At 44.5% G+C, this 12,148-nt stretch overlaps 1 protein-coding gene across 1 annotated transcript; it reads left to right on the plus strand.

Annotated features, from left to right (window-relative positions):
* Positions 1 to 10,718: 10,718 nt before the first annotated feature.
* LOC136500309 (probable CCR4-associated factor 1 homolog 6) lies at positions 10,719 to 11,954 on the plus strand. The gene has a single exon (XM_066495652.1). It carries the CDS (start codon positions 11,023 to 11,025, stop codon positions 11,881 to 11,883), a length of 861 nt encoding a protein of 286 aa, XP_066351749.1. The 5' UTR covers positions 10,719 to 11,022; the 3' UTR covers positions 11,884 to 11,954.
* The last annotated feature ends 194 nt before the right edge of the window (positions 11,955 to 12,148 follow it).

A 12,148-nucleotide genomic window follows, 5' to 3' on the forward strand; every position in this document is an offset into this window, starting at 1 on the left:
GTAGTGACAATGCTCTTTGGTGGGTGTGGTACGCCTACTTGTTTTTTGGCTTGGCATGCTTTACATATCCTATCTTTCTCAAATTGAACATTCGTTAGTTCAAGGATGTGTTCCTCCTTTAGAAGTTTGGCCAAGTTTCTCATCCCAACATGAGCTAGTCGATGATGCCATAACCAACCCATGCTAGATTTTGCCACTAATCAAGTCTCAAGTGTTGCTTTACTTTTGTTGAAGTCAACTAGGTAAAGCTTGCCCTTCAAGCGACCCGTAAAAGCAATAGAGGAATCCTCCCTTCTAATGGTGGTCACACCCTTATCTATAAAGTGACAATCATAGCCCATCTCACATAATTATGATACAGACAATAAATTGTAACTTAACGAATCAACATGTAAAACATTAGAAATTAAATGATCTTGAGTTATAGAGATTTTACCGACACCAAGCACTTCTCCTTTTGAATTATCCCCAAATACAATGTTTTCACTTGGACCTTCCATTTGGGCATAAGATGAGAACATACTCTTCTCTCCGGTTATATGATTTGTACATCCACTATCAAGCACCCAACTTGATCCACCGGAGGAGTATGCCTACAAAATAAGTTTAGTTCCTTCTTTTAGGTCCCCAATTAGCATTGGGGCCTTGAGTGTTAGCCACTAGAATCTTAGGAACCCTTAGAGATCTTTTCACATATATGTTGGGCTCAGTTCAAACATACATGGCAACAACTTTACCAAGGTTGTTGCATCTCAACACATAGCTAGAGGACAGGCTCTCTTAGGATACATGGGTCTTGGGCTTATGAGCATACTTGTTCCTCTTAGGCACAATTGGATTCTCCTTAACCTGCAGACGAGTGTTAGAAGCCTTAGGAGCTTGCTGCCTTAGTTGAGGTTGTGTCTTGTTCTTGTTGGTGCTGCTGTGCTTCCAGACCCCAAAGCCTCCACGTTTTGGGGTGGAACCTCTAGGGCACGGAGCCTCCGCGTTCAGGCTCGGAGCCTCCATGACCTGCACTGGCAGCACCTCTCCAATGGTCTCCTTCTTGAACCTAATGCAAGACACTCCATTTACCATGTGCCTCTTGCCAGTCTTGCCACCCTTCTTGTGACCAAGTCCATCCTTGATAAATGGATGTCTTCCTTGAATGAACATGGCCTTCTTGCTGGCATCATCCATGCACCCACTAGCTATGATATTGTTGAGTCTAGCAATCTCCTTCTTCATAGCTTCCATATTAGCAAGGTTAGTAGCACAAGCCTCTAAATCAACATTATAACATCTATCACAACCCTTGCTAGTAGATGCATTAGAGATCTCACTTGCTTTCGTAGGATGTGAGGTTTTATACCAAAGGATGCTAAATTGCTCTTTAAGCTCCCCATTTCTTGTCTTGAGGGCATTGTTCTTTTCTTGAAGAGTATTTAGATCATCCTTTAGGGTAGCTATGACACTTTTCGCTTGGTCAATTTCCAAACGTAAAGTTTTAACCTCACTTCTTTTCGATGCAAGAGCTTTCGTGCAAGTGACATAGAGTTTCTCTTGTTTGACAAGAGTACCTTGAGTTCTCTCTAATTCATCTACCACCTTAGCTATGAAGTTTTTAGATTTTTTATCCATTTTACTTACCAAGTTGTTTACTTCATTATCACTAGATTCATCACTAGAGTCTATGTTGGATTCATTACTAGATGGAGGAGAGAGTTTAGGCTCGGGTTTTGGTTTTACCTTTTCTCCTTTGCCCATGAGACAAAAGAGTGTAGATCTCTCCTCATCATCGGTCAAGTTGGTGAAGAGCTTTGGTGAAGAAGAGTGCTTCTTGATAGCAATGGTTGCAACTTTCTTTGTTTCTTCTTCACTTGAGCTATCATCATTTGAATCCTATTCATGACCGATATGAGCTTAACCCAAATAGTTCTTCTTGCGTTGGGTCTTGTCATCTTTCTTGTAGTGCTTCTTCTTCTTGTCTTTCTTGTCCTCTTTGTTCTCATAAGGACAATCAGCAATGAAATGCTCTATGCTTCCACAATTATAGCACTTTCTCTTTTGCTTGTTGGGAAACCTTCTCTTCACAAACTTGTACCCTTCTCTTTTCAGCTCCTTCTTGTACTTTCTCATGAACAAAGCAACATCACCAATCTCACTGGAAGATGCTTCATCATCACTTGAGTCACTTGATGAATCAACCATCTCAACCTTGCTTGATCTTGATCTTGGCGGCTTGCTTGAGGTGAAGGCCTTGTTTGATTTGTTTGCCTTGAGAGCCACCTCCTTGACCTTCAAGTTCTCCATCTTTGCTTCTAGCTCTCCAAACTTCTTCCTTTGTTGTATCTCCATCTCCATGAGCTCATTAGTGAGTATTCTTCCAAGGACATCACTAGGGGTGAACTCTTCAAATCTTTTCTTCTCTCTAATCAATGTTACAAGAGTTGGATTTCTTGGTGCAAATCCTTCTAACATCACTTTTACAACATGATGATCATCCAAGTCATCCCCACCCAAGCCTCTAATCTTGCCAACTATCACCATCAATATATCAAACATCTCTTGAGGGCCTTCTCCATCCTTGATGACAAACCTATTAAGTTGAGCCATCAATAGATCAATCTTGGACTTCTTTATCTTACTAACCCCTTCATGTGCAAGGTGAAGGGTGTCCCAAATCTCATTAGCAATCTCCAAACCAATCACTTTGTTGTACTCTTCTGGGCTTAATGCACTTAGAAGAGCACTAGTAGCTTGAGCATTGCGATGTATCATGTGAATCTCTCTTGGTGTGAGATTTTTGGGATGAACGGGATCTTTAAAACCTACACACACAATATTCCACATCTCCGGATGGAGTCCAATAAAATAAACCTTCATCATATGCTTCCACTTGGCAAAAGTTAGTCCCATCAAATTGGGGTAACTTGTCTGCGGGTATGTTGATATGAGTGTTAGTAGGCAAATTTACGGAATCATAATTAAAGGATACACTCGAATATGATCTCTTGGTGTTGGACTTGAGTGTTCTCTTTGGTAGCCTTTGAGCATAGTACTCATCATCATCATCTCCATTCTCTGACTCGCTGCTTGGTTGTGGGCTTGATTGCACCTTTCTTCTTGCTTTGTGTTTCTTCTCCTTGTTCTTGTTCTTGTTCTTGTTCTTGTTCTTGTTCTTATTCTTGTTCTTGTCCCTTTGCTTGTCTCCCTTGGAGGATCCCTTAGCACCAAGCTTGAGCTTTGGAAGTCGTCAAGCGCTGTTGTGGGATCATCCTATGGTAGAACTGTCTAATCTAATGCCTCCCAGGAATACTTGTCCTCCATTAGACACTAAGTACCCAAGAGAGGACACTAAACTACGTAGTTCCGTTGAGCACGCCCTAAGGGACAGCTTGAAAATCCATATTTTTCTATCAAGATCACAAATGAGAGGATAAAGCTTACAACGTTCTTAAGTCATTCCTTACATTACTTTATTACAGTACCAGAATATTACCTCAATTTATTATACAGTGGAATCTAACAATGTTATCAGAGTTACAAAGGAAGCAAGATTAAATTAATGACATGGTGAAGAATTAATATAGTGGACATTTATATACAAGAGATGCTAATAGATTCTATGTCTTTTCTTATAAAAACCTTTTGCGAGGGTTATAAATAAACACTATGGTCGTAGCGTAAAAGAAATCCTCTCTGAGCTCACCAGGAGGTTTCCACACACAAGAGTCAGCTCTAAGTATCCTCCGATCACCTGCAATAAGGGGAATCAAACCCTGAGTACTCAATTGTACTCAACAAGACTTACCCGACATGAGAAAATAAAAGACTCTAAGGATATGTAAGGCTATCTGGCTCATGGGTTACTGCATCTGCGGAAGCATTACAAAACGTGCGTCCTTTATTCAATTTCATTAGTAGTCTTCATTAGTTCATTAACTAACCATTTTATGTAAGCATATGTGCTACTTTCAAGCAGGTGGTAAGCAATCAGAACCATTTTACCATCTTTCATATTCTAGTTCTTACTATGGTGCTAGATCATAGCCAAGTCATACCGTATCACATGGCAATTCGTGAACCAATGTATCCTAGCTGGGTACCCCGAAACACATGCCCCTCTTGTACCCCAGGCACAAGCAAGACCAACCCACCACTCTCCTGTCGAGGGGTCTAAGTCCACATCCAAACTTGGACTCTAAGCCCCCACTCCTGAGTCCCAAACTCAATGTGGTGCTTAGACCTCCACCATCCCCACCTCTAATCGGTCAGTTTGGAAAGAGCCAGAACCCATGACAAGAGAGCAATGAGCCTTCCCGCCCCCATAAGCAAGTATATGCTCGGGATAATAAGTCTGTGACCTGACTAGAATCCACAGCAACGTACATCCTCAATCGACACAGGCCGGACAAATGCAACCAGAGCCTTACCAAGTCCAAATCCAAATCCAAAGTATGGTCCCGCCCGGTCTCCAATTCTTATCCATATATATTCCATGTGATAGTAACAATAATATATTTCCTATCTCTCGCGAGTGATAGGTAATCACTTGACTTCTACCGGAGTCCTATAGCATAGCAATCTACACGATCCGGCCATACTAGTAAGACTCATATGATAAGGATATATATATATATATATGCAAGTGGGTTTCATTTAACTCATTAAAACTTAATGCGCAAGCATAAAATAAAGTGCTGAATAATAGGGGTTATGCACCGGGGCTTGTCTGGGTAAGATATAACCAAAAGTTAGCATTCCATCATGGTGACATGATCATCAGGCACCATCTTTTCTGCTACTTCGAGCATCTTCACAATCCATCGTTGTTCCTATTATGATATATGTGGATGCAACGCATAGATGTAAATAATCAACGACAACCGAAACTCTTAGAAATTCGATTACGCCTCACAAGCTAATGAGATAGCTCTAACATGCTAGGCTACGTATCCATGTTGTCAGACGAGGCATTACTTTCCAATAACTATTTTAGCTACAAAATTCCTAGATATATCCTCAATTCATTTTATTGATTTAATATATTTTCAAACCAGGGCTTAATAGGTATTCTAGCAAACTAATTATTCAGGAGCTGCAAAAATTACAGAAAGCACATAATAATATTGTGAAACTACTATAAAAATTTCAAAGCTAACACTATCATTATTTTGCCACAAAAATTCCTACAAGTTCATACCTTAATAATTTTAGAGCATGTTAAAACATTTAAAGCATCCGTGAAATATTTTAGAACCACGTGAACCAAGTACACTAGCAGGTAGATCACGATTTTAGAAGCTGAACAAAATTAGTTTCATAATTTTTGGATTCCTACAAAATTTCATATTAAATTCGCAAGTTTGCCTTAGAACTAATTTAGAAAATACTTATAAAAGGAAAAAGACCGGTGGCAACCAAACGGCCCGTAGCCCAATGGCCTAGCGCGGGACGCGGCCGCGTGCGAGTCGCGACGGCCCAATGTGGCCCAAGTCCAGGGCGCCCCCACGCACTTGGTGTTTTGCAAAAGAGGACTCGCACTCTTAGAAAATCAAACGATACAGTGTGGTACTGTTTCACCGGACTAGAGCTTTGCACAAAACACCCCGTGAAACGTTATCTTTGCAATGAGGCAGTTCTGGTGGGCCCGCTCGTGACAGCGCAGCTCACCGACAGCAATGGTGGTTACGCTGGGCAATCAAGACCCGCAACGGTAGGCCAAAAGGGCCAATCACTCATTACGACTAAACCCGCAGGGGTAGGGGGCGGTTAAGGACTCGGTGACGCATAGACATGAGTAGCAACGGCGCCTGGCTAACTATGGCAGCGGCGCACCCATCCCGATGACCTACGGCACTATCGGGTGGTGGAGATAGCGGGTAAGCACCAGTAGCTCACCGGTATTCATGCTGCGGTGGTGGTTGAGGTGGAGGAGTGTTGAGGTGGCCTAGACACGTGCGATCGCTCCGCGCAACGGTGGCCCGAGCACATCACCGCACCACTAATGAGCACCCTGGACCAAGCAGTGCGAGCATCGGATGGAGGGGGTCAAGGCGAGTTCATGGTTACAAACAATCGAACTACTACCGCCCCAATCATACCTCTCCCCAAAGTTCAAGTTCATGATGGTGTCTCGACCAACGATGATCAAGACACCAAATTGACCATTTGTAGTGCTTGGCCAGGGATGAGGAAGATGGAGCACCTAATTGGCTTCCTATGCCACTTACAGGTGCAAAGACCCAAGCTGTAAATGCCCTGAGCTAGGTGAATCGATGGGCGGCGACACGGTACTCTAGCTAGGTTATTTTGTGGGGGGTACGCGAGTGAACTCAAGCAGCTTAAGATGGCAGCCCCGAGCGCTAGTGGCACCCCAAGCATGTGCACCCAGGCGATGAGATAAAGGAGCTTGGCATGACATGCTTGGATTGGAGCAGCAAGGCCCGAGCGGGCTCGTCGGCATCGGCTAGCAGGGGCAAATGAGGCAGAGAGGCGTCGCCATCACCACTGTGACCTTAATGTGGCGATAGTGGCGCATGTCCTGGAGCTTGACTTGGTAGGTCAAACGGAGGGTGGGAGGAGTGCCACGTTAGCCCAGTGACGTTGTTGCCGCCTCGACCCGGCCCAGCGGCATAGCAGCAGCAGGAGTCAGGCCGCGGCTAGCTACAACCGTCCAATGCCGGGACATGAATGCCATGAGGCACCGATTGACGCTTGAGCCAGCCAGCGACAGTGGCCCGGCCACAGTTGGAGCTCAGCACCAGCAGCGCTTGCGTGTGGACCGTGACCGCGGCTCATGCCAAACAAGAGTAAGTGGTGACGTGCATGAGTTTTAAAGCGAATCAAAATTGTCGATTAACTCGACTAAAGTTCAACCAATTACTCTAACCTAAAGTCGGCACTATCCACTTGCTAGCGAAGCAAATCTCACATCCCGAGAGTGACTAGAGAGGGGGATAGAAACATGCCAACATGAGCTCGTCACGCCGAACGCCAGTCCATGAACAGAACACCAAAACGTGATCCACCGCGCGTTCTAAGGAGTTTTGGGTAATTTTTACGAGTACAACGTGACACCCAACATGGCTATAACCTTCACCATGCTCAAGTACACACTTTGACACAACCAATAGTGCAAGAACATGGATCTAGGGCTTAATCATTTTTGTTGGAATTTAAATGCCAACATAGCATTGTCTATTATCATTTTAGACTTAGGGAATTCAAGGGTTCAGTTAGAACTAACATTCCCTAGCACTTTCGCCTTAATTTTTAAAAGGTCTAAACCTTGTCACTTTTAACTACAAATATCTCATGCAATAGTCCATATCTTATACTAACCCGTAGGAGCAAAATATTTAAACACTATTTAACTATTTGCTCAATATAATTCACCAAAAATGGTATTTTAACAATAGTTCAAGTGTTTGTCGACTTAACAAAAAGAGCTTATCTTAACGTCAAATTTGATTTTTGAGCTCCCAAAACACTAGTTAACAATATCTATTTTCCAAAAGTTCAAGTTGCATTCCCATCTACTAAACTTGTACTTCAATTTTTATTTAAGTACTAAATACAAGTTATGTTTGATTCTTGTTCCTAAAAATTATTTTTTGCCTCACGTGTGTTATAAATTTTTACAAACCCAGAAACCTGTTAGGCTAATCCTTCTCGGACCTAAATCTCAGTGCTAAGCAAGCTTATAACACTAGGGGTGTTATACATCCTCAGGAGCTTCAGGTTACTCTTCACTAGGAACATCCTCAAAGCGGTCCTCTCCAGCTTCCTCCAGTACCCTTTCTCTAGGACTTGCCATTTCCTCACACGATTAAGTGCTATCACGAGGAAACCTGCTTTGATACCAATTGAAAGGATCTGGCAAGTGGCCTAGAGGGGGGTGAATAGGCCTATTTCAGAAATTTAATCAACTTCACAAAACCAGTCAGAACAGGAAACCTCCGGGTTTGAGCGCGGAGGTTCTGGGGCGCGGAGGTTCCGGGACTAAGCATGGAACCTCCGGGGATTAGAGTATGAAATTGATCTACTATAGAATTTAATGAATGAAAAATAGATCGGATGTAATACCAGCCTTCCTAGAGAGTATGTTTAGCTATCCAAATAGTCAATTGCACCTAGAAGATGAGGAATTCATAGATCGGATGCAAATCCTACAAATCAATTCAAATCACAAGTAATAGCAACAACAACAGCAATCATAGAGGACACGAGGATTTATTCCGTGGTTCAACTCACCACAAAGGTTTGTCTACCTCCACGTTGTTGAGGTTAGCCACAAAGGCTATGGAGTCTCTTTCAACTCACTCCTCTTCTCCAACATATCACCAAGGCAATGGATTGGAGGGTTCCACTAAGTCACAAAGGGTAATGCAAACATCCCAGTGCTCAACCACAATGGATTGGGAGCTACTGGGAGACCGCTAGCCATCTAGGAGCCAAGCTCTAAGAGTAACGAACACACCAAGCGGTTAGGGCTTCACCAAGTGCACAAGAATGGAGGAGAAGGTTCTCGAGCTTTCTCACACTCTCTAGAGCCAAATCCTTCAAGGAATCACAAAGATTTGAGCAAAGGAGTTGAGAGCACCAAGCTTGGGAGAGAGAGAGCTTCTGTTCATCAAGAATGAAGGAATGGAGAAGATGACCATTGGGGACGAAGGGGTATGGTATAAATACCACCCACGTCACCCACAAAACGATCGGCTCTATTAGATCCCGGAGCCTCCGTGTCAGGACGCGGAGGTTCTGCGCCAGAGCACGGAGGTTCCACGTAGGCCAGTATGATAAGAATTCAGCTCAGCTGGTTTTTTGTGGCTGAAATTATTTGAGATATAGATAGAGTTTTGAGCACTTGGTTCCAACTAGCACACCATTAGTAGCCCCTTGATAGTACGGCTTGTCCTATGACTCAATTTCAAAATATAAAATGAATTAAACTAGCTCTTAGAGCCGTTGCAAGCCATCCATTCGAGTTAGGGGGGTCTCCTTCTTTGTTTCTTTGCATCCACGATTAAAGATATGTTGTCAAACACTTGTCAAAGCCATTAGTTCTTTAATTATATGGTCAACATCACCAAAACCCACTTAGAACTTGATTGCACTTACAGAGACGAACCAAGGCTTGTGAGCCAAACAGGCGCACAAGATAAAGCATGTTATGGCTTATTTTTTAATTGTCACACCAACTCCGTGGGTAAAAGCACTGCAACTCACTCCATTGAATAAAAGTAATAGGAAAAAGACATAGATAAAGGAAAACTGACTCCATCATAGTCATTGATCAATGTGAATAGTAAAATTGGAAACAGAGAGATGATATCACATATAAAAAAACTTTACTTGCCTTAGTAAAAACACATATAAAAAGTATATTTACAAAACTAAAGAATTCCATCAAAACATAATATATCGATAGGTTCATACAATGTATCAACATGACTCCAATAAAAGACACATGACTGAGACGTCAATAACCATAATCACAACAACATATGGAGACATGAGATTGGCTTGAGTTGTAAACAAACTAAGATCTAGCTAGGATCAAGACATGTGAGACTAACACTTTAACAAGTTAGAGCTCAATATGGCTTGTTTTCTTAGTTCTCACACCAACTTGGTGAGTGAAAGCAAACTGAAAAATGCTCGTCCATATTGAGAAAAGCATTAGGAAAAATTAGACAAAGGGAAACTTACTTCATCATAGTCAATGGTCAGTATGATGAGTGAAACTTAAAAACCTTCAGACCATAGTTATCAAAAGATGAGTAAAACTGGGAAACCTGAAGATGGTATCACACCAACTTCGTGTGTAAAAGGAAACCGAAAACGCTCCCACCATATTGAGTGCGTGAAAGCAAGAGGAAAAGGCCTAAACAAAGGAAAACCTACTTAATCAGTTCCGTCCGTGGCTAACGTTATTAGTGAAATTGGGAAACCAAACGATAATATTGCCTACGAAAATAAAACTTGTATTACCAAAAACACTTATACGAAGATTTACAAAACTAAACAACTTCGTCAAATTAGAAACAACATATGGCATACACAAATATATTGGTAGAGTCATAAACGCGATCAACATGACTTCAATAAAAGACAGTTGGCTGAGACGTTACTCACTGTAATAATCATACCAACAGCCGGACTTCAAAGACTAACCTATCGTTAGAAATGTGAACACGGCAACTCAACACCTATGCTCAACGCGTGACTAGGGTAGAGGAATTTGTGGTAAGCCGTGTGGTTGCCAGAAAAGCCCTCGGCATGCGAGCGGCTCTTGTATACAGGCTAAGCTTAAGCCAAGACTAATGCTTGTGAGCCCAACAAGTTAACAAGATCGCTGATCTACCTTTTTTTTAATGTGAGCTCGGCTCGAATTATAAATAAATTAAGCTCGAACAGGGACTAAGGTTTGTAAGCCTAACACGCTAACACGTTAGAGCTCAATGTGGAACCATTATAAGTTGGGATGGTTTATTATTTTTGTCTGGTTTATTTTGATTATTATAGTTTATTACAGGGGGCAAAAAAACATAAGCAATGCTAATGCATGGAAGTGGAACGATGGAACCATGACCCGACATCCTGACCTGACCTGATCGAGCCGACCTTGAAGCTTGGCTCGGGTTCGTGTTGGGCTCGAGCCTGGACACCAGGGTGGCTCGAGCTCGGCCCGTTGACAGCCGGCCCCCCAGCACGCCGCCTCCGCTTTCCTCTCTCGCCTTCTTCCCCAGGATTCCGACCCGCTAGATCTTCCCCCTCGCACTTCGGCACCCGCCCCTCAGCACCCATGGGCTCTCGCCGCCGCTGAGACTGGGGCCCAACGCTCTCCTCCGCGTCCGCGCCCGCCTCCGCCTCCTCCCCCTCCCCCTCCTCCTCCTCTTACTGCCTCCACTGACCCTAGCCGACCGCCCCCGCCCGCCGACATCGGAAGCCCTAGCTGCTGTCGGAACCGCCCTGCCGGCCCGCCGCTCCTCCGCCCGAAGCGTCCCTGAGTTCTTGGATGCGCCGGCTGCTCCGATGGCTGCCCTTCCGCCCGCCGCCGAGGGCCCCGAAGCCGTGGAGATCCGCGAAGTCTGGGCGGGGAACCTGGAGGAGGAGGTCACGGTGATCCGCGCCGTCGTCGACGCGTACCCGTACGTCGCCATGGACACGGAGTTCCCGGGGTTCGTGGTCAAGCCGAGCGCTGAGTACCGGTTCACCTGCGACCGCAACTACGCCGCCCTCGAGGGCAACGTCAACGTGCTCAAGCTCATCCAGCTTGGCCTCACCCTCTCCAACGGGGCAGGCGCGCTCCCGCCGTGCGGCACGGGGGGGCGGGGCTGCATCTGGCAATTCAACTTCCGGGGCTTCGACCCGCACACCGACCCTTCCAGCAACGACTCCATCGACCTGCTCCGCCGCAGCGGCATCGACTTCGACCGCTTTGCGGCCGAGGGGGTCGATTCCACCCGCTTCGCCGAGCTGATGATGTCGTCCGGGATCGTGCTGAACGACGATGTCCAGTGGGTCACCTTCCACAGTGGCCACGACTTCGGCTACCTCCTCAGGCTGCTCACCGGACGGGAAATGCCCAACACCTTGGATGAGTTCCTCAAGCTCACCAAGACCTTCTTTCCCGTGCTGTACGACATCAAGCATCTCATGAAATTCTGTGGTGGTGGCCTGTATGGTGGGCTGAGCAAACTTGGGGAGCTGCTCAAGATCGAGCGTGTTGGGATCGGCCACCAGGCTGGTTCTGATTCGCTGCTGACCCTGCAGTGCTTCATGAAGCTCAAGCAGTTGTACTTAAAGGAGTCTGTCAAGTTGTATGATGGTGTGTTGTTTGGGCTTATTCCTGGGGAAGTGGAGATCAAACCTGCTACTCCGCCCATTGAATGAGTAATGGTAGTTATTAAATAACAAGATTCTGAATGAGAAAAATGGAGAACAAAACCTATCATCAGTGAATATATGGCTGATCTGATGATTTCCTGTGCTTGTTATGATATGCCTTCTCTCCTGGCTATTCTTCCCATTAGTCACTAGAATGCATGTTTCTTTGTGTTGTGTGTTCATCTTGCTAGGTTTACCTAATAATTAACATCAACATTTGATTGAAATCAAGTAGCAAATGCTTCTGTATCAAGCCACTGAAAGTTCCAAC

The sequence above is a fragment of the Miscanthus floridulus genome, chromosome 13, assembly GCF_019320115.1.
Source record: "Miscanthus floridulus cultivar M001 chromosome 13, ASM1932011v1, whole genome shotgun sequence".
Lineage (NCBI taxonomy): Eukaryota > Viridiplantae > Streptophyta > Magnoliopsida > Poales > Poaceae > Miscanthus > Miscanthus floridulus.